This window comes from Tinamus guttatus, unplaced genomic scaffold (genome assembly GCF_059628265.1).
Source record: "Tinamus guttatus ecotype Peru unplaced genomic scaffold, ASM5962826v1 Tinamus_guttatus_pri_ptg000289l, whole genome shotgun sequence".
Classification (NCBI taxonomy): Eukaryota; Metazoa; Chordata; class Aves; order Tinamiformes; family Tinamidae; genus Tinamus; species Tinamus guttatus.
In genome coordinates this window covers 114,991-135,686 of record NW_028288823.1, presented here as the reverse complement: position 1 = coordinate 135,686, position 20,696 = coordinate 114,991, and the positions used below count along the sequence as shown (strand labels likewise).

Genomic DNA, 20,696 nt, shown 5'->3' with positions numbered 1-20,696 from the left:
CTGACCCCCCCTCCGCGCCGTTGCAGGTTGTAGCCGCGGCCGCTCCCGGCGCTCCCAATAAATCCCTTCCCGCGCGGCTCCGCGCAGCAGGGAAGCGGGATCAGCACCGCGGCGCCGTTTATTGCGCCGGGGCACGGAGCAGGGGGGCGGAATCCCTTCTCCCGCGGGCCGCGGCAGATGGTGCCGGGCTCAAGGCCTTTCCCCGCTGCCGGCTTAGCGGCCGCAAATCCCGTCACACGTAGGCCGACTCGCTGGACTGCGTGCGGCCGAGCGGCGGCGGCGACGGCGGCTCCTTGGCGCGGCGGGCGCCGTCGCCCAGCGACTTGCGGCGCGCGCGGGCGCCCCGGGCCGCCGCGCGGACCTGCCGCCAGCCCAGGTGCTGGAGCTCGGCCAGGTTGAGCAGGACGCAAATGCCGCTCACGGCGAACATGAACACGAGGAAGACGCTCTTCTCCGTGGGCCGCGACACGTAGCACTCCACCTCCTTGACGCACGGGTAGCGGTCGCACTCGAAGATGGCCGGCACGTTGAAGCCGTAGAGGAAATACTGCCCGGCCAGGAAGCCGATTTCCAAGGCGTTGCGGAAAACCACCTGGATGACGTAGAAGCGCGAGATGCCCTCCTGGCGCTTGGCCTTGGCGCTGCGGGTCGCCCGCGGCGCCGCCAGCGCGCTCGGCAGCTCCTTGGCGTCGGGGCCGTCGGCGCGCGGCCGCCGCGGCTCGGGCGGCAGGAACGCGGAGCAGCGGCGCTCGCGCTGCTTGGCCGCCTGGTGCACGGAGTAGGTGATGAAGCAGAGGCTGGGCGTGCACACCAGGATGATCTGGAAGACCCAGTAGCGGATGTGCGAGATGGGGAAGGCCTTGTCGTAGCACGCCTGGTTGCAGCCCGGCTGCAGCGTGTTGCACATGAACATGGTCTGCTCGTCCTCGTACACCGTCTCGCCCACGATGGCCACGATGAGGATGCGGAAAATCACCACCACCGTCAGCAGGATCCTGCCGGGGCCGACAGCCGCTCGCACCCGCCGTGTCCCTGGCACCAGGGCTGCCCTTGGGCCACTCGGTCGATGCCGCTAATGCAGGGGCTGGGGGGGGCCCTCGTGTGGGGACAGGGACGGAGGGGGGCGCATGGGGACATCAGGCCACCCGGGTGGCTCTTGTTCCCCCAGGCCACAGAGGTGACACCAGGTAGGGGACATTGCAGGGGAGAGGGAGGGACATGGGGCTCAGCCCCACAGCGTCACCCAGGGTGAGGGGGGTGACAAGGGACCCGCTGCCGCTCTGGGCACAGGGGGGGGTCCCTGGCACCGGGTGCAGCTTCCCGGCCCGGGATGGACCCAGGTGTCCGGGTACCGGCAGGGAGGGAGGGGCGGTCCGGGAGCCCTGGTACCGCGGGGAGAACCCGGTGCCAGGGGGACCCAGTGTCCAGAGAGGACTCGGTGCCCAGAGGACCCGATGCCCGGGGAGGACCCGGTGCCCGGAGGACCCGGTGCCTGGGAAGGACTCAGTGCGTGGGGAGGATCCGGTTCCCGGGGGACCTGGTGCCCGGGGAGGGCCCAGTTCCCGGAGAGGATCCGATGCCCAGAGAACCCGGTGCCTGGAGAGGACTCAGTACCCAGGGAGGACCCGATGCCTGGAGAGGACCCGGTACCCGGGGGACCCGATGGCCCAGGGACCCGATGCCCGGGGAGGACCCGGTGCCTGGAGAGGACCTGGTACCCGGGGGACCCGATGCCCGGAGAGGACACGATGCCCGGGGAGGATCCGGTTCCCGGGGAGGACTCGGTTCCCGGGGGACCCGATGCCCGGGGAGGATCCGGTGCCCGGAGAGGACCCGATGCCCGGAGAGGACCCGATGCCCGGAGAGGACGCGATGCCCGGGGAGGATCCGGTTCCCGGGGAGGACTCGGTTCCCGGGGAGGACCCGGTACCCGGGGGACCCGATGCCCGGGGAGGACTCGGTGCCCGGAGAGGACCCGATGCCCGGGGAGGACCCGGTTCCCGGGGGCCCCGCGGCCGGGCCGCGCTCACCTGCCGATCATGGTGGAGTGCTGCTGCACGGCCGCCTCCAGCAGCCGCTCCAGGATGGTCCATTCGCCCATGGCGCCGGGCCGGGGCGCCGGGCGGCCCCCCCGGTCCCCGCCGGGCCCCCGCGCTCAGCGCCGCGGCCCCATGGCGGCCGCCGGGAGCGCGCGGGGGCGGCGGCGGCGGCGGCACCGGGGGGCGGGAGCGGGCGGCTCCGCCGCAGCGCGGGGGCGGCCCCGGCGCGGAGATGGCCCCGGCGCAAGGCGCGGATTAGCCCGGTGCGGCGCACGGGGCGCGGATCACTCCAGCGCAATCCACGGATTACTCTAATGTGATGCACGGGCGGCTCCGGCGCGATGCGCGGATTACCCTGGCGTGATGCGCGGACAGCCCCGGTGCAGCCCACGGATCGCTCCGGTGCAGCTCACGGCACGGGGGTTGCTCCAGGGCGATGCACGGGTTACTCCGGTGCAGCGCACGGACAGCCCCGGTGCAGCTCACGGTGCAGACGCGGCTCCGGTGCAACGCACGGATAATTCCAGCCCCAGGAATGCACGGATAATTCCAGCCCCAGCGCAGCCCGGGGTGCCAATTAGGGCCTCTATCGACTCTCCCATTAGTGCATCCATTAGCGCCTCTATTACTGTCCCCCGTCTCCTCCCCCGCCTGCCCCCCCGCCCGGCACCGGGCTCGGAAACGCATCCCCCGGGACGCTCTGGCGTGCGGATTCCGGTCCTTCCCCAGCACAGCTCCCGGGATCGGCCCTTTCCCTGGATTTGGGGGTGTTTGGAGGCTGTTTTTCGGGAGGGAGGTCAAGCTGCAAACAGGGAAACACAGAGAGGAGACGCCAAATCCCGCTTTCTTTTCCCTCAAATCGCCTATCCTGTTGGTTCCTAAAGCACTGTACACCTCAGGGTCTGTAGCTGCCCCCCAAAAAAACTCTTTTCTGTCCCAGAATCTCCACCCTGGTGCCCCCAAAGCCCTTCCCCCCCGCCCAGGGCTGGCACCTGCCCCCAAAGGCCCTGACTTTATCCCAGATCGCCCCTTCCCGGCGCGGTTTCCCACGGATGCGCAGCCCTGTGCAGGGGCCCCTTTTCTGCAGGGTTTTGACCACATTTGTTCACTGCGCGTGGAGCTGGGAGGCGGCGGCCGGCTATAAATAGCGCCAGGCCCGGGCACGCTTCCCTGTGTGGGAAGGCTGGATGTTTTAGGGCCTCCTGGGAGCGATTCCCGCTCTGATTTTCCCTCACTGCTCCGAGGAGGCGCCGGGCGCGGGGCTCGAACCGGCGGCTCTGCAAGCGGCGCTGCTCGCTGCAGACCTCGGGCTCAGCGGCGCGCGTTCCGATTGGCCGCGCAGCCTCACTGCCGCGCTCTGATTGGTCCGGCCCTCTCGGCGCCGCGCTCCCATTGGCGGGGGCGTGATCCGCGGTTGCCGTTGTCGCCGCGTCGCCGCCATCATGACGCTGAGCGTCGCCGTGATCCAATGGCGAGGCCGCCGGGGCCGCGATGGTCAGCGGGGAGCAGCGGGGCCGCGCGGGGCTCGAACCGGTGACTCCACGAGCGGCGCTGCTCACTGCAGACCTCGGGATCCGCGGCGTGCGCTCCCATTGGCCGCGCTGCCTCGCCGCCGCGCTCTGATTGGTCCCGCCCTCTCGCCGCCACGCTCTTAGTAGGGGGGCATTATCCTCGGTTGCTGGTGTAGCTGCTGTTGCCGGTGTCACTGTTGATGCCACTGTCGCTGCCATCATGACGCAGGAGGGGCCGGGATGGGCAGCGAGGGGCGGTGGCGCTGGCGCTGCACAAGGTTCAAACTGGAGCCTCCGTGAGCAGCGCTGCTCTCTGCGGACCTTGGGATCCGCGGCGCGCACTCCCATTGGCCGTGCTGCCCTGCCACCGTGCTCCCATTGGCGGGGGCGTGATCCGTGGTTGCCGCTGTCCCCACTGCCGCCAGCGGCGCTGCTGTCGCCACTGTTGCCTCTGTCGCCGCCATCGTGACGCTGCGTGTCGCCCTAATCTACTAGCAAGGCTGCCAGGGCCACGATGGGCAGCGGGAGGTGACGGCACCACGCAGGGCTCAAACCTGCAGCTCCACGAGAGGCACTGCTCACTGAAGGCCTCGGCTCCGCGGTGCGTGCTCCCATTGGCCACGCTGCCCCACCACCGCACTCTGATTGGTTGCGCTCTCTCATCGCCGCGCTCCCATTGGCAGGGGCGTGATCCGCGGTTGCTGGTGTCGCCGCTGCCACCGCTGTTGCCTCTGTCGCCATCATCGTGACACCGTGCATCGCTGTGATGTAGTGGCGAGGATGGTCAGTGGAGGGGCGGCGGCGCCACATACAGCTTAAACAGGCAGCTTCGTAAGTGGCTCTGCTCACTGCAGCCGTTGGGATGTGCACTGCGCACTCCTATTGGCCGCACTGCCATGCCTACGCGCTCTGATTGGCTGCGCCTTCTCACCGCCAAGCTCCCATTGGCAGGGGCATAATCCACGGTTCCCAGCGTTGCCACTGTCACCACTGCAGCCAGTGTCACTGATGCTGCCGCTGTTGCCTCTGTCACTGCCATCGTGATGCTGCGTGTCACTGTAATTTACTGGTGAGGCCGGCAGGGCTGGGATGGTCAACAGGGAGCAGCGGCGCCGCACGAGGCCTGAACCAGCAGCTCCGCGAGCGGCGCTGCTCGTTGCAGACCTCAGGATCCACGGCGCACACTCCCATTGGCCGCGCTGCCTCGCCGCTGTGCTCTGATTGGTCCCGCCCTCTTGCCACCGCGCTCCCATTGGCGGGGATCTGATCCATGGTTGCCAGTGTCGCCTCTGTAGCTACCGCCGCCGGTGTTGTGGCTACTGCTAGGGTCGCGCTGTAACCGCCATCATGATGCTGAGCGTCGCTGTGATCTACTGGCGAGGCCGGGGGATGGAGATGGTCAGCGGGGGGATGGCGACGCTGGACAGGGCTCAAACCAGCGGCTCCACCAGCAGTGCTGCTCGCTGCAGACTTCCAGATCCACGGTGCACACTCCAATTGGCCACGCTGCCTCCCCGCCGCGTTCCCATTGGTGGGGGCGTGATCCGCGGTTGCTGGTGTCGCCACTGCCGCCGCTGTTGCCTCTGTTGCCGCCATCATGACGCTGACTGTCGCCGTGATCTACTGGTGAGGCCGAGGGTTTGCAATGGAGGGCGGCAGTGCCACATGGGGCTCAAACTGGCGGCTCCGGAAGTCGTGCTGCTCACTGCAGACCTCAGGATCCGCGGCGCGCGCTCCTATTGGCTGTGCTGCCTCGCCGCGTTCTGATTGGTCCCGCCCTCTTGCCACCCCACTCCCATTGGCAGGGGCGTGATCCACGGTTGCCGGTGTCGCCTCTGCCGCTACCGCTGCTGGTGTTGCAGCTACCGCCAAGGTCACCGCTGTAACTGCCATCATGACGCTGAGTGTCGCCGTGATCTACTGGCGAGGCCGGGAAGCTGGGATGGGCAGCGGGGGAATGGCGGCGCTGCACAGGCCTTGAACCGGCGGCTCCGCGAGCGGTGCTGCTCGCTGTAGACCTTGGGATCCGCAGCGCGCGCTCCGATTGGCCATTCTGCCTCGCCCCCGCGCTCTGACTGGTCCCGCCTTCTCGCTGCAATGCTCCCATTGGCCGGGTACTGATCCACAGTTGCCGCTGTTGCCTCTGTCGGTACCGCTGCTGGTGTTGTGGCTACCACCAAGGTCGCCACTGTAACCGCCATCAAGACGCTGAGCGTCGCTGTGATCTACTGGCGAGGCCGGGGAGCTGGGATGGGCAGCGGGGAAATGGCGGCGCTGGACAGGCCTCGAACCAGCGGCTCCGTGAGTGGTTCTGCTCTCTGCAGACCTCGGGATCCGCGGCGCACGCTCCCATTGGCTGCACTGCCTTGCCGCCGCGCTCTGATTGGTCGCACTCTCTCACCACCGCGCTCTCAAAGCCCGTGGCGTGCTCTGCATTTGCCACCGCCGCCGCTGTCGTAACCGCTGCCACCACTGTTACTCTGTCGCTGCCATCGTGGCGCTGCCCGTCGCTGTGATCTACTGGCGAGGCCAAGGGGGCCGGGATGGTCAGTGGGGGCAGCGGCGCCGCGTGAGGCTCGAACCGGCGGCTCCGCAAGCGTGTGCTCCTATTGGCTGCACTGCCTTGCTGCTGCGCTCCGATTGGTTGTGACCTCTCGCCATTGCACTCCCATTGGCGGGGGCGTGATCCACGGTTGCCAGTGTCACGGCTACCATCACTGTTGCCTCTGTCGCCACCATGATGACGCTGCGCGTTGCCATGATCTAGTGGCGAAGCCGGGGGATGGAGGTGAGCAGTCGGGGGTGGCGGCGCTGCGCAAGGCTCGAGAGGCCGGCTCTGCAAGCGGCGCTGCGCACTGCAGGCCTTGGCTCTGCAGCGCGCACTCCCATTGGTGCCACTGCCTCACCGCCGCGCTCTGATTGGTTCCGCCCTCTCACCACCACACTCTGATTGGTGGGGGCGTGATCCACGGTTGCTGCCGTCACTACTGCCACAGCTGCCACGGGTGGGGCCTCTGTCGCCGCCATGATGACTCTGCGCATTGCTGTGATCTATTGGCAAGGTGGGGGGTTGGGAATGGTCAGTGGGGCGACAGTGTTGCCACGCAGGGCTTAAACCAGCGGCAGTGCGAGCGGCGCTGCTCGCTGCAGTCTTCCGGATCCACAGTGCACGCTCCCATTGGCCATGCTGCCTCATTGCCGCGCTTCCATTGGTTGGGGTGTGATCCACGGTTGCCAGTGTCGCCACTGCTGCCACTCTTGCCTCTGTTGCTGCCATCATGACACTGCCCATCACCGTGATCTACTGGTGAGGCCAAGGGTTTGGAGTGGGCAGCGGGGGGCAGCGGTGCCGCGGGGGGCTCGAACTGGCGGCTCCGCGAGTGGCGCTGCTCACTGCAAATCTTGGGATCTGTGGCGCGCGCGCCCATTGGCCGTGCTGCCTCACCACCACACTCTGATTGGTCCTGCCCTCTCGCTCCCATGCTCCCATTGGCCGGGAACTGATCCACAGTTGCTGGTGTCGCCTCTGTCACCACCACCACCACTGCTGCTGGTGTCGCGGTTGTCACCACCATCATGATGCTGCACATCACTGTGATCTACTGGCAAGGCCAGGGGATGGAGATGGTCAGTGGGGGGATGGCGTCTCTGGACAGGCCTCGAACCGGCAGCTCCGCGAGTCGCGCTGCTCGCTGCAGACCTCGGGATCTGCAGCGCGCGCTCCCATTGGCCGCGCTGCCTCTCCACCGCACTCTGATTGGTCACACTCTCTCACCACCGCGCTCCCATTGCCAGTGGCGTGCTCTGCGGTTGCCACCGCCGCTGCTGTAAACAATGCCGCCACTGTCGCCACTGCTGCCACCGCTGTTGCCTCTGTCGCTGCCATCGTGGCACTGCCCGTCGCTGTGATCTACTGGCGAGGTCGAAGGGGCTGGGATGGGCGGCGCGGCGGCAGCGGCAACACATAAGGCTCGAACCAGCGGCTCCGCAAGCGCGCGCTCCCATTGACGGCGCTGGCTCGCCGCCACGCTCTGATTGGTCGTGCCTTCACGCTGCTGTGCTCATACTGGCAGGGGCGTGATCCACAATTACTGATGTCGCCTCTGTCGCCACCGCTGGTGTCGTTGCTGCCGCCAGGGTCACCGCGGTTGCCGCCATCGTGACACTGAGCGTCACCGTGATCTAATGGAGAGTGGGAGGGGAGGGCAGGATGGTCAGCAGGGCGCAGCAGCAGCGCGCAGCGCTCAAACCGGTGGCTCTTCGAGTGGCGCTGCTGGTTGCAGACCTCAGGATCCACAGCGCGCATTCCTATTGGTCGCAACCTCTTGCCACCGCACTCCCATTGGCAGAGGCGTGATCCACAGTTGCTGGTATTGCCTCTGTCACCACTGCCTCCTATGTCACTGATGCCGCTGCTGTTGCCTCTGTTGCTGCCATCGTGACGCTGTGTATCACTGTGATCTACTGGTGAGGCCAGTGGGGCTGGGATGGTCAGCAGGGGAGCAGCGGCGCCGTGCGGGGCTCAAAGTGGTGGCTCCGCGAGCGGCGCTGCCCATTGCAGACCTCAGGATCCACAGCACATGCTCCTATTGGCCGCGCTGCCTTGCCGTGCTCTGATTGGTCCTGCCCTCTTGCCACCCCACTCCCATTGGCGGGGGCGTGATCCACAGTTGCCAGTGTCGCCTCTGTCGGTACCGCTGCTGGTGTCGTGGCTACCGCCAAGGTCGCCACTGTAACCGCCATCAAGATGCTGAGCATCGCCGTGATCTACTGGCGAGGCCGGGGAGCTGGAATGGTCAGCGGGGGAATGGCGGCGCTGGACAGGCCTCGAACCAGCGGCTCCGTGAGTGGTTCTGCTCTCTGCAGACCTTGGGATCCGTGGTGCGCGCTCCCATTGGCTGCGCTGCCTTGCTGCCGCGCTCTGATTGGTCACGCTCTCTCGCCGCCGCGCTCCCTTTAGGGGCGCGTCAGCCGCGGTTGCCGGTGTCGCCGCCGGTGTCGCCGCTGTCGCTGGTGTCGCCGTTGCCGCCATCATGACGCTGCGCGTCGCCGTGATCTACTGGTGAGGCCGGGGGGACCGGGATGGGCAGCGGGGGGCGGCGGCGCCGCGCGGGGCTCAGCGGCCGCTCCGTGTCTCCACAGCGGGGCCTGAGGCTACCGGCCCAAGGTGAGCGGCGCCCGCGCCGGGCCCGGCAGGGTTGGACCCGGAGTCGACGGATTTTGACCCGATTTGCTTCGATTTTCCTCCTGCTTTGGCCTTATTTTCTCCTCTCCCCCCTGCATCAGCCCCGGTTTTCCCCTTCCACTGGATTTGATTTCCCCCCCAAACCTTGGTCCTGCCCTTGGGTCCGGTTCCCCCCCTCCCCATTACCTGTCTCCCAATTACCCCTCCCACCGGGTCTCGTTCCTGCCACAAATACCCCTTATTTAGCCCCTCATTGGGTCCAGTTTTGCCCCCCTTTGCCCTGGTTTTGCCCCCCTTTGCCCTGGTTTTGCCCCCCTTTGCCCTGGTTTTGCCCCTGCATTGGCCCAGATCCCCCCTGTTGCCCTTGGCCACCCCCCCTGCCATTGACCCCAGTGGTGCCCACCCGCCCCATAACCCCCCCTCCATCATCCCTGGTTTTGCCCCACATCGGAGAGGGTCCCGGGGGGGGGCTCAGCAGCGCCGTCCCTCTCTGCTTCCAGTTCCAGCAGCTCAAGAAGGCGCTGGAAAAGCGCTTCCCGGGACGCCTGGACATGGTGAGTGCCGGCACCAGCCCTCCATCCCGCCTGGAAAATCCCGGCTTTGCCCTCCCTCCCGCCCGGAGCTGAAGGGGGGATCCCGGGGTCACTTCTCCTCCGCATTCCCAGACGGGCGAAGGGACCCGCGAGGTGACGGGCTGGTTCGAGGTGACCGTGGGCGGCCGCCTGGTGCACTCCAAGAAGGTGAGCGCATCCCGGGAGCGCGGCCGGGGGCTCCCGGCGCCATTCCCGCTTTCCTTGCTCCCCTTCCCAGAACGGAGACGGGTTCGTGGACACGGACGCCAAGCTGCAGAAGATCGTGGCCGCCATCGAGGCCGCCTTGGCCTAGGAGCAGCATCCCGGGGCCGCCCGCTCGATGACGGGAATGGCCGAAACGTCCCAGGACACAAGGCTCTTTCCCGACGGCCGCGGGCACCGGCATTCCGGCTCCGACGCTCCAATCCGCTTCCCTCCCTCCCTTCCGTGCTGCTCCGCCGCATTCCCCAAGGCTGAACGGTCCGAATGTAGGAAAAGGGTTAAAAAAACGGAGAAACCGCCTTGGTGACGCCAATTCCCACCCGGGATCGGGCAGCGCGGGACGCGGGGGAGAGCGATTCCCCATGGAGCTCGTCCTGCTGCCTCGGCCACCCCCGGGATTCCTTTGGTGCTGACGGGGGAATAAAACACTGGGAATGCCGAGTTTTTGGGTGGCGTTAGCGTCTTTGTGGAGGGAAGGGCTGCGCCGCAGCCGGGGCGGATTCTCCGATCCCGCAGGATCCGTGCATCCCTCTGCATCCATGTACATCCTTCCCGGGGCTTCCTGACGTCCTCCGGGATGCAAATCCTCAGCGTTTGCTGATCCCAGGGCTGTTTCCAAGCCTTGAGAGCAATAATGGAGCACTGGGGGTGCTGACTCCGGCAGATGCCCTATTCCCAGGCCCTATTCCCGCTCTTCCCGAATCCCCATGGTTTTATGCTGCACACAGTAAATCCCTCTTCCCAGTGGCGCTTCCCATCCGTGTTGTGCCAAGACCGTTAACTCAGCCCTGTCCGGATCCACTGCGGAGCGAGCGGGAATGCCGCTGCATTCCCGGAGGGGGGAGCTCCCTTTCTGGGCATGATCCCGGCTCCGGCAGCGGTTCCGTGGAATTAAACCTCGGTCCAGGAGGGAGCTGATCAGTTCAGGCCAATCTGGGGCTGAATGAAACAATTCCTGGGAAACAAGGAATAAAAGAGCGAATCCCTCTCTCCCGTCATCGGGAAAATGGGAATGCCACGTTCCGGGTGACGGATGGACGCGCGGGCGCTGCCCTCTGGTGACAACAGCCGGAGAGTCAGGCGTCCCCGCGGGCGGATTGGGGCCAATCCTGAGGGTTTTGGGGCCAGAGGGAGGTGGGTGTTTTGGGGCGAATCTGGAGGGTTTGGGGGTGACAGGAGGCAGGTGCGTCCAGGGGCCTCGTGATGTTTGGGGTGATGGGGGGCATTTTTGGGGGACAATCCCCAGGTTTTGGGGACAGTCCCCTGGTTTTGTGCTGATGGCCATGTGGGTGCTTTGGGGACCACCTGGAGGTTTTGGGGGGCGGGAGGCCGCTGTTTTGGGGGTAATCCGGAGCTTTTTGGGGGACGACGGGTGGATTTGGGCCATCCCCCCCGTTGGGGTGACGAGGCGGCTGTTTGGGGCCATCGCGCGGGTTCGGGGCTGAGAAGGCGCTGCGGGTTTTTGGGGACATCCCCGGCCTTTGGGTGTGGGGCGCGTGTTTTGGGCACAAACTCGAGGATTTCGGGGCCGGCCCTGCCAGGCCCCAAGATGGCGGCGCGGCCGCCTCACCTCAGCTGACCCCCGCCCCCCCCTCCTCCCCCTCCCCCGCGCCCGCCGCGCGGCATCATGGGTAGCGAGCGCGGCCGCCGAGCCCGCCATTTTGTGCTGGGGCTGGCGGGAAAGGCGGGGAGGCAGCGCCCGCAGCCCCGCGCCGCCGCCGCTCCCCCCTCGGCCGCCGCCGCCGCCCGGCTCCACGCGCAGGTAACGGGACCGAGATCCCCCCCGCGCCGCCGCCGCTCCCGGGGGAGGCGGCGGGGAACGGGCCCGGGGTGGGGGGGGGGCGGGCGCCGGGGTCGTCTGAGGAGACGCTTCGCTCAAGTCCCGCCTTCCGTGCGCGGCCGGGCGCTGATTGGCTGGAAGGCGCGGCGGCGCTGATTGGCGGCGCCCCCCGCGGCGCTCCGGGAGGGGATAGGCCGGCGGGCGCGTCAATCACGGGGCGGAGGGAGGGGAGGGCGCCCCTCCTCGCCGCTTCCCCTCGGCTTACGAACCCATTGGCGGAGCGCCCGCCGGCCAATCAGCGCCCAGCGGTGGGCGGTCACCTGGCGGCGGGCAGCCAATCGGGGATCCCGCGCGCGGAGGCTGCCGGGACTTGTAGTCCGGAGCGGGCGGGCGCCATGAGGGCTGCGACCGCTTGTTTGGGACTTACCCCATTTGTGCCCCTTTTTTACCCGATTTCCCAGCGTTTTAACCCGAATTCTCCGCCTCGGCGGCCTCCGTGAGCTCTGAAGAGCGTCCAGCATGGCTCGTACCAAGCAGACGGCCCGCAAATCCACCGGCGGGAAGGCGCCCCGCAAGCAGCTGGCCACCAAGGCCGCCCGGAAAAGCGCCCCGTCCACCGGCGGGGTGAAGAAGCCGCATCGCTACAGGTACCGGGTCCCTTCACCCCCGGGTGGGAGCTCCTTGGTGCGGAAACTGGGTTATTTCGTGTAAAAAGGGGCCTTCTGTAGCTTGGTGCCCCTGCCCGGGGGAACGGGCGCTATAAAACGTTATTTTGCTGCCCTATCGCTGAAACGGGAGAGCCAGGAGCACCCACGGGCAGGCAGGGAGGCCCATGGCCAAGTGGCAACTTCTGCGCTGTGTTGGGGAGGGAGAAAACACCCCAAAACCCATGGAAAGGGTGAAACTTGCAGTCAGCAGGATGCTAATGGTGGGGACTGCTGGTGCTGCCAGTCCCCTTTTGAGCATTGCGGGTTTTTAGTTGTTTTTAACCAAATCTGCTTTGTTCCGCCGTCGTTACGCCCGCCTGCTCCCAAGGCAGAGCTCCGGCCGCTGGCACAAGGGTAAGAAAACAGGGATTTTCCCGGCTTATCGCCCGCAGGCCCGGCACCGTGGCGCTGCGGGAGATCCGGCGGTACCAGAAATCCACGGAGCTCCTGATCCGCAAGCTGCCGTTCCAGCGCCTGGTCCGGGAAATCGCGCAGGACTTTAAGACGGATCTGCGGTTCCAGAGCGCCGCCATCGGCGCCCTGCAGGTGAGTGTGTCCCGCCGGAGCGGGATGACTAATTAACGTTAACTAATTAACGTTAACTAATTAACGCTCCGGCTCCCGCAGGAGGCCAGCGAAGCCTACCTGGTGGGGCTCTTCGAGGACACCAACCTGTGCGCCATCCACGCCAAGCGCGTCACCATCATGCCCAAGGACATCCAGCTGGCGCGCCGCATCCGCGGGGAGCGCGCCTAGGCCGGGAATCCCGATCCGGAGCGACCGGGACGCCGGGACACCGACCTCGTCGCGCCGAGCAAGCGGGAGAGCCGAATCCGCTTGTTTTTTTCCCTTTTTTTTTTTTATTTTATTTTGTGGCGTGCAGGCAAAAAACACACACACACACAAAAACACAAAAAAACTTTGAGAATTTACAACTTTCGGGGTTATTTTCTGTTTTTTAAAACTTTCTTTTTTTTCAGAATTGCAAAAAAAAATACTATAAAGCAAAAGGGGGAAACGTTTTTGAACTATCTGGTTTTGTACACAACACTTAGGTAGGTTTAGGCGTTTAAAACAAACAAAAAAAAAGGAGCTTTTGGTCTTGGGTTTGTGAAGCTGCGTCCGCAGGGCTCGCTCGACACTTTTCCATGGTTTGACTGTTTTTCCGTTTCCTTTTCCTCGGGCCGCCGGCGCCGGGGGCTCCAACCCGGCCTCGGTTTCCTCCGTCCGTTCGTCTTGTGATCCGTGAGTTCGGAGCTTTGTAGCGGCCGGGATTCTCCTGCCGGCCCCGGAATAAGTGAATAAAAGCAGTAAATGTTGACCGTGCCGGGGGGCTCCTGTGCTTTATTGCGGATGCATCCCCGTTCCGCAGGGATTCCCGGCTCCTTATGCCGCTCCCGGCCGCGGCGCAAGCAGAGCAGCACGGCCGCCTCCTTAAGCTCCCTGCTCATTCCCGCTTCCACAGGCGCTTCCCTTGGGAAGTGGCACCACGGGGAGGATTTTCATGGAAAAATGAAATTTTTTTCCCTGCGGAAAAGGCGCTCGGCTCCCGCAGGATCCCTTCCCGGGCCGGAACGCTGACGTGATTGTCCCTGACACGGGGCCGTTAAATTTAGAGCCGGGCGCCCGCCCTGCTCCTTAGGCACCTTAAGCGGGATTAGGGGCCGGCGCCTCCGGCCGCGTTATTTTCGCCGGGGCAGATGGTGCCCGGGATCGCTCCGTCCCCGCTTCCCGCTGGGAATGCGGGCAAAGGGGGGATGCCTGGAGCCGCCTCCGTGCATCCCGCTCCATAGGGGGGATAGTGGGGAGCAGGGAGCCGGGATCTTTGGCCCTGTCTCTGGCCCAGCTGCTTCTCCCAGGACAGGGTTAGGATTGTGTTTAAAATCTCCAAAATCCAGGAACAAAAGGGGCTGGGATCCCCATTCCCACCTGGAGCCAATCCAGGAATAAAAGGGGCTGGGATCCCTGTTCCCACCTGAAGCCAATCTGGGAACAAAAGGGGCTGGGATCCCTGTTCCCACCTGGAGCCAATCCGGGAACAAAAGGGGCTGGGATCCCCATTCCCACCTGGAGCCACCCGGGCCAGTTTCAAGGGCCAAGTGCTGCTCAATGCTGCAAAACAGAACAGAGGTCGGGATATGGGATGGAAGGGCCGGGATGTGGGATGCAGGGGGTGGGATGGGGATGCAGGAGGTGAGATATGGGATGTAGGAGATGGGATATGGATGTAGGCCGTGGGATGGGGGATCAGGAGGTGGGATGCGGGTGCAGGAGGTGGGATATGGATGCAGGAGGTGGGATAGGGGATGATGCCGGAGCGGGATACGGGATGCAGCGTCTGGGATGTCGGATGCCGCCCGGGGGTCCCTCCCGCGGCTGCCGGCGCCCCGAGGGGATTAGGGTTAATCGGCACCAAATCCCTCCCGGCTCCAAAACAACCTAATCAGGACGAGGGCCCCGGCGCTGCCCCGAGGCCACGGGGACGGGCGCCCGGGGCAGCCCCTGGGGCCGGAGCTGGGGCCTTTTCCAGCTCCTCGGGGCCGGATCGAGAGCAATTTTCCAAACCCTCAGCACTGGATCCAGGGTGTTTTCCAACCCCTTGGGGATGAATCCGGGGCGTTTTCCAGCCCCACGGGGCCAGATCCAGGCTGTTTTCCCACACCACCCCCCACACCATCCCGCTCCCCGGAATATGGGATTTCCGTGCTCGGACGCTGCCGGGTGCCAGCCCCTTTCCCTAACGAGCGGAGGCCGTTAATGCCATGACCTTAATCATTCCCGGGCTCCATTGGGACCCGCTTCCAGCCCTGCTCTTTTGGGGGCCTCTCCCGCTCCCCGCCAGGTCGTTAGCGCTAACGACGGGCGCCCCGAACGCCTGGGCCCCTGCAGCCCCCGGCTCCCCTTTTCCGCCCCGCTCCGCGGTGCCCCCCCCCCCAAGCCCGTCCCCGCGGATGGGAATTAATTGGCGGCGGCGGGGGGGATTAACGGGGATTAGCGGGACCGCGGCGGCCGGTGACATCAGGGCCCCGGCGCCCTTAAAGCCGCTGGCGCCGCCGCCGCGGCCTCCCCGCCGCCTGCGCCCGGTGAGCGCCCGGGGGGACGCGGGAGCCCCGGCCGGGGCTGGGGACAAGAGGGGACAGGGAGCAGGGTGACAGCCTGGCTGCTGGGCCACCAGGTCTACCTAGGGCTGGGGACAGGGGACCAGGGTGACAGCCTGGATGCGGTTGGGCCATCAGGTCTACCCGGGACTGGGGATGGAGGGGACAAGGGTGACACCCTGGATGTGGCTGGGCCATCAGGTCTACCTGGGGATGGGGCTGGAGGGGACAAGGGTGATACCCTGGATGCGGCTGGGCCATCAGGTCTACCTGGGGATGAAGGGGACCAGGGTGACCCCCTGGATGCGGCTGGGCCACCAGGTCCACCTGGGGCTGAAGGGACCAGGGTGACAGCCTGGCTGCAGCTGGGCCACCAGGTCTACCTGGGGCTGGGGATGGAGGGGACCATGGTGACAGCCTGGATGCGGCTGGGCCATCAGCTCTACCTAGGGCTGGGGACAGGGGACAGGGAGTGGGGTGACCCCCTGGCTGCAGCTGGGCCACCAGGTCCACCTGGGGCTGGAGGGGACCACGGTGACAGCCTGGATGCGGCTGGGCCATCAGGTCTACCTGGGGCAGGGGATGGAGGGAACAGAGACCTGGGTGATATCCTCAGTGACGAGCAACCAGGTGTGGGGTGATGGCCCCCAGCTGGGGGACCGGCCAGCGGGTCTATCCCAGGGCTTGGGGACAACAGGGACAGGGAGCAGGGGAGAGAGCCCCGGCTCGGGATGAGCCACCAGGTCTACCCGGGTGTCCCCACCCTGGATTTGGGGGTGGCCCTGCGTCACCGGGGGCCACCGGCTGAGCCGCCTCCCTGCCCGCAGCCGCGGCGGAGCCGGAGCCCATCCGGAGGCGCCGCGGAGCCGGAGCCGGAGCATGATGTCCTACATGAAGCAGCCCCACTACGCGGTCAACGGGCTGGCGCTCGCCGGGCCCGGCATGGACCTGCTGCACTCGGCCGTGGGCTACCCGGGTGAGCGGGGGACACGGGGACACGGGGATGCAGGAACATGGGGACATGGGGGTGCTGGGATGCGGGGACAGGGGGACATGGGGTTGTGGGGATGGAGGGACACGGTGATGAAGGGACATGGGGACGTGGAGATGTGGGGACACAGGGACGTGAGGATGTGGGGACATGGAGACATGGTGATGCAGGAACACGAGGATGTGGGATGTGGGGATGCAGGGACATGGGGATGCAGGGACAGGGGGACATAGGGGTGTGGGGATGAAGGGACATGGTGATGAAGGGGGACGTGTGGATGCGGAGATGCAAGGATGTGGGGACGTGTTGATGTGGGGACATGGGGACGTGGGGATGCAGGGACATGGGACGTGGGGATGTGGGGATGCAGGGACATGGGGATGTGGGGATGTGGAGATGCAGAGATGCAAGGACAGGGGGATGTGGGGACATGGGGACATGGGGTTGTGAGGATGCAAGGACATGGGACGTGTTGATGTGGGGACGTGGGGATGCAGGGACATGGGACGTGTTGATGTGGGGACATGGGGACGTGGGGATGCAGGGACGTGGGGACACCGGGGCATGGGGCCACCGGCTGGACTGAGGCGCCGTGCCGTGCAGCCACGCCGCGCAAGCAGCGCCGCGAGCGCACCACGTTCACGCGGGCGCAGCTCGACATCCTCGAGGCGCTCTTCGCCAAGACGCGCTACCCCGACATCTTCATGCGCGAGGAGGTGGCCCTCAAGATCAACCTGCCCGAGTCCCGCGTGCAGGTGAGCGGCGGCGGGCGCATGCGGCGGTATCTGCATGCTGGGGTGTGCCCTGCAGCATGCATGGGGTGGGTGCATGCTGGGGGTGCAGCTCAGTGCATGTGCATGAGCGTGCAGGGTTGCAGCTCCATGCATGTGCATGCCGCAGGGCGGGGGGTCAGCTCCATGCACCTGCATGCTGGTGGGTGCAGCTCCATGCATGTGCATGCCATGGGGTGCAGCTTGGTGCATGTGCATGCCGCCGGGGGGTCACTGCATGCTGGCGGGTGCAGCTCTATGCATGTGCATGCCGCTGGGTGCAGCTTGGTGCATGTGCATGCTGCAGGGGGGTGCACACACATGCCAGGGGTTGATGACAGGGTGCAGCTCCATGCATATGCCTGCAGCTCAGTGCATGCAGGGGTGCAGCTCCATGCACATGCATGCCAGGGGTGCCGCTCCTTGGACACGCAGTTGGGGGGCTCAGCTCCATGCACATGCATTCCATGGAGCTCAGCTCTGTGCACGTGCATTCCAGGGGTGCAGCTTGGTGCATGCACAGTTCCTTGCACACACATTCCAGGCATGCAGCTCCTTGCACACACAGTTATGGGCCACAGCTCCTTGCACATGCATTCCAGGGCCGCAGCTCCTTGCACACAGCCAAGGGGGGGTGCAGCCCCTTGCACGCGCATTCCGAGGGTGCAGCCCCTTGCACACGCATTCAGAGGGCACAGCTTCTTGCACACAGCCAAAGGGGCGTGCAGTCCCTTGCACACACATTCCAAGGGAACGGCTCCTTGCACGCGCATTCCGGGGCCACAGCCCCTTGCACATGCATTCCGATGGTGCAGCTCCTTGCATGAGCATTCCAAGGGTGCAACCCCTTGCACACGCATTCTGAGGGCGCAGTCTCTTGCACACACATTCCAAGGGAACGGTTCCTTGCACATACATTCCAAGGGCACAGTCCCTTGCACACGCATTCCAAGAGCACAGCCCCTTGCACGCGCATTCCGGGAGCACAGCCCCTTGCATGTGCATTCCAGGGGCGCAGCTCCTTGCACACACACTCCGAGAGCACAGCTCCTTGCACACGCATTCCGAGGGCGAAGCTACTTGCACACACATTCCAAGGGCACAGCCCCTTGTACACTCATTCCAAGGACACAGTCCCTTGCACACGCATTCCGAGAGCACAGCTCCTTGCACACGCATTCCGGGGGCGCAGCTCCTTGCACACACATTCCAAGGGCACAGTCCCTTGCACACATACTCCGAGAGCACAGCTCCTTGCACACACATTCCAAGGGCACAGCTCCTTGCACGCACATTCCGGGGGCGCCGCGCGGTGCCCGCGCGCGGTGCCCACCCGCCGTGCCCCCAGGTGTGGTTCAAGAACCGCCGCGCCAAGTGCCGCCAGCAGCAGCAGCAGAGCAGCGGCCAGGCCAAGGCCCGGCCGGCCAAGAAGAAGAGCTCGCCGCCCCGCGAAGCCGGCACCGGCGCCGGCACCGCCGCCGAACCGGGCCCCGCCGCCGCCTACAGCCCCGCGCCGCCCGGCCCCGCCGGCACCCCCGGCGCCACCGTGTCCATCTGGAGCCCCGCGGCCGCCTCCGCGTCGCCCCTGGGCGACCCGCTGGGCTCGGCGGCGCCGGGGCTGCCGCGCGGTGCCGCCGCCGGTCCCTTCGGCACCTACGGGCAAGCGCCGGCCTACGGCACCGGCTACCCCGGCGGCTACTTCGGGGGCCTGGACTGCGGCTCCTACCTGTCGCCGGTGGCCCCGGCGCTGGCGGCGCCCGGCGCGGCCCTGAGCCCGCTCGGCGCCCCGGCCGTGGGCGCCCACCTGGCCGGAGCGGCCGGCGCCGGCTACGGAGCGGCCGGGCTGGGATTCGGCGCCGTCGACTGCCTCGACTACAAGGACGCGGCGGGCGGCTGGAAGTTGGGCTTCGGAGCCGCCGACTGCTTGGACTACAAGGAGCCGAGCTCCTGGAAGTTCCAGGTGTTGTGAGCGCCGGCGCGGCCTCGCTGCACGGTGTTGCAATGCGGCGGCACCTCCGCGCGGTGCAGCGTTCCAGCATGGGACAGTGGTGCATCCTCGGGATACGGTGCATGCTCGGAACACGGTGCATCCTCGGCACCTGGTGCATCCTCGGGACACGGTGCATCCTCGGAACACGGTGCATGCTCGGGACACGGTGCATCCTCGGCACATGGTGCATCCTTGGCCCTGGTGCATCCTCAGGACACAGTGCATCCTCAGGACACAGTGCAGCATCGCTGCATGGTGCAGCCTCGCTGCATGGTGCAACCTCGGCACGCAGGGCATTTCACTGCATGGTGCATTCTTGCTGCATGGTGCATCCTCGGGACACGGTGCATCCTCGGGACACGGTACATCCTCAGGACACAGTGCAGCATCGCTGCATGGTGCAGCCTCGCTGCATGGTGCAACCTCGGCACGCAGGGCATTTCACTGCATGGTGCATTCTTGCTGCATGGTGCATCCTCGGGACGCAGTGCATCCTCAGGACACAGTGCAGCCTCGCTGCATGGTGCAGCCTCGCTGCATGGTGCAACCTCGGCACACAGGGCATCTTCGCTGCATGGTGCATTCTTGCTGCATGGTGCATCCTCGGGACGCAGTGCAACCTCGGGACACAGTGCAACCTCGCTGCATGGTGCAAACTCGGCACGCAGGGCATTTCGCTGCATGGTGCACTCTTGCTGCATGGTGCATCCTCAGGACACAGTGCAGTTTTGGGACATGGTGCAGCCTCGCTGCATGGTGCAACCTCGGCACACAGGGCATCTTCGCTGCATGGTGCATTCTTGCTGCATGGTGCATCCTCAGCACGTGGTGCGTAACTGCAGCACGGTGCATCCTCGCAGCATGGCACATCCTTGCAGCTGCACCCTGTGCATCCCGTACCAGCGTGTGCATCCTGCACCAGCACATGCATCCTCATGCGCGCTGCATCCCTGCAGCATGGGACAGTAGTGCTGCGTGGCACCACGGCGCAGCTTTGCACGCTGCGGCTTGCACCCACTCGTGTCCTTGTGTGGAGCCCGTCTTTGGAGCATGGAGCATCCCTGGGGCGTGCAGCATCCTTGGAGCATGGAGCATCCTGCAATTTGGAGCATTGCTGCAGCATTGCAGCAAGATGCAGCCTCGTACGGTGCAGCCTCATGGCATGGGACAGCGGTGCAGCACGGAGCATCCTTGGAGCACATCCCGGCACATCCCAGCGCCGCTCCAGGGCCTCTGATCCGGAGTATCTCAGCAGGACGGCGCCTCTGGCCCCAAACTCCCCCCGTTTCACCCCATTTGCAGCAGCCGGGGCAAAGCCCCCCCTGTCACCCACCCCCATAGCGGCCCATGGGGAGAGACGAGACCCCCCGGCTGAACTGGACTGAAAACTGGAGCAGAAACAAGGGCAAAAAAATAAAAAAAGAAAGAAAGAAACAGAAGATAAAAGGGAAGAAGGCTTTAAAAAGAAATTTAAAAAGCACCAAAGCAAGAGGGGCGGCTGCAAACGAACGGGCCTCAATGCGTTAATGAAGGGGGCTGCAAACAAGGCGGGGGGGCTTCAAGTGCAAGCGCGAGGTGCAATTGCACACGTGCAGCAGCTGCAAATGTGCAAGGCCGGGCGCGTGGGCCCAGGCGTCCTGCGGCCGGTGCCCCCCCGCCCCGTTGCCCCCTTCCCCTCCACCCCGTTGCTTTTCCTGATCTAATTTAGCAAATGCGGCGGCTTAGCCCCCGCCGCAGCTGCGCGCCGCATTAGGGGGATTAGGGCCCCGCCGCGATGACAAATTGGTCGCCGATGGCGGGTGACAGCTGCCACCGGCGCCCGCGACGGGGG

General features: G+C 65.8%; 4 protein-coding genes across 4 annotated transcripts; 3 read left to right on the top strand and 1 right to left on the bottom strand.

Annotated features, from left to right (window-relative positions):
* Positions 1-232: 232 nt before the first annotated feature.
* Positions 233-2,101, bottom strand: LOC148594152 (gap junction delta-2 protein-like). Its single transcript, XM_088527725.1, has 2 exons — positions 2,031-2,101; positions 233-995 (listed from the first exon to the last, which is right to left on the bottom strand). Exons 1-2 carry the CDS (start codon positions 2,099-2,101, stop codon positions 233-235), a joined length of 834 nt encoding a protein of 277 aa, XP_088383851.1.
* Positions 2,102-8,535: 6,434 nt separating this feature from the next.
* SELENOW (selenoprotein W) lies at positions 8,536-9,623 on the top strand. The gene is made up of 5 exons (XM_088527724.1): positions 8,536-8,612; positions 8,693-8,717; positions 9,236-9,289; positions 9,401-9,475; positions 9,546-9,623. The coding sequence occupies exons 1-5, from the start codon at positions 8,584-8,586 to the stop codon at positions 9,618-9,620; spliced, it is 258 nt and encodes an 85-aa protein (XP_088383850.1). The 5' UTR covers positions 8,536-8,583; the 3' UTR covers positions 9,621-9,623.
* A 2,130-nt stretch (positions 9,624-11,753) lies between these two features.
* On the top strand, positions 11,754-12,773 carry LOC104579854 (histone H3.3A). The gene is made up of 3 exons (XM_088527723.1): positions 11,754-11,956; positions 12,409-12,562; positions 12,644-12,773. The coding sequence occupies exons 1-3, from the start codon at positions 11,829-11,831 to the stop codon at positions 12,770-12,772; spliced, it is 411 nt and encodes a 136-aa protein (XP_088383849.1). The 5' UTR covers positions 11,754-11,828; the 3' UTR covers position 12,773.
* A 3,220-nt stretch (positions 12,774-15,993) lies between these two features.
* LOC104579855 (homeobox protein otx5-like) lies at positions 15,994-18,844 on the top strand. Its single transcript, XM_088527722.1, has 3 exons — positions 15,994-16,090; positions 16,709-16,860; positions 18,224-18,844. The coding sequence occupies exons 1-3, from the start codon at positions 15,994-15,996 to the stop codon at positions 18,842-18,844; spliced, it is 870 nt and encodes a 289-aa protein (XP_088383848.1).
* Positions 18,845-20,696: the final 1,852 nt, after the last annotated feature.

Bases quoted from the DNA above. Each gene is read 5' to 3' on its own strand.
- LOC148594152 (XM_088527725.1), bottom strand. From the start codon at position 2,101: ATGGGCGAATGGACCATCCTGGAGCGGCTGCTGGAGGCGGCCGTGCAG. The intron at 996-2,030 runs GTGAGCGCGGCC...CGGCCCCGGCAG, and splicing joins CACTCCACCATGATCGGCAG to GATCCTGCTGACGGTGGTGG.
- LOC104579854 (XM_088527723.1), top strand. From the start codon at position 11,829: ATGGCTCGTACCAAGCAGACGGCCCGCAAATCCACCGGCGGGAAGGCG. The intron at 11,957-12,408 runs GTACCGGGTCCC...TATCGCCCGCAG, and splicing joins AAGAAGCCGCATCGCTACAG to GCCCGGCACCGTGGCGCTGC. The intron at 12,563-12,643 runs GTGAGTGTGTCC...CGGCTCCCGCAG, and splicing joins CCGCCATCGGCGCCCTGCAG to GAGGCCAGCGAAGCCTACCT.
- LOC104579855 (XM_088527722.1), top strand. From the start codon at position 15,994: ATGATGTCCTACATGAAGCAGCCCCACTACGCGGTCAACGGGCTGGCG. The intron at 16,091-16,708 runs GTGAGCGGGGGA...CGTGCCGTGCAG, and splicing joins CTCGGCCGTGGGCTACCCGG to CCACGCCGCGCAAGCAGCGC. The intron at 16,861-18,223 runs GTGAGCGGCGGC...CCGTGCCCCCAG, and splicing joins TGCCCGAGTCCCGCGTGCAG to GTGTGGTTCAAGAACCGCCG.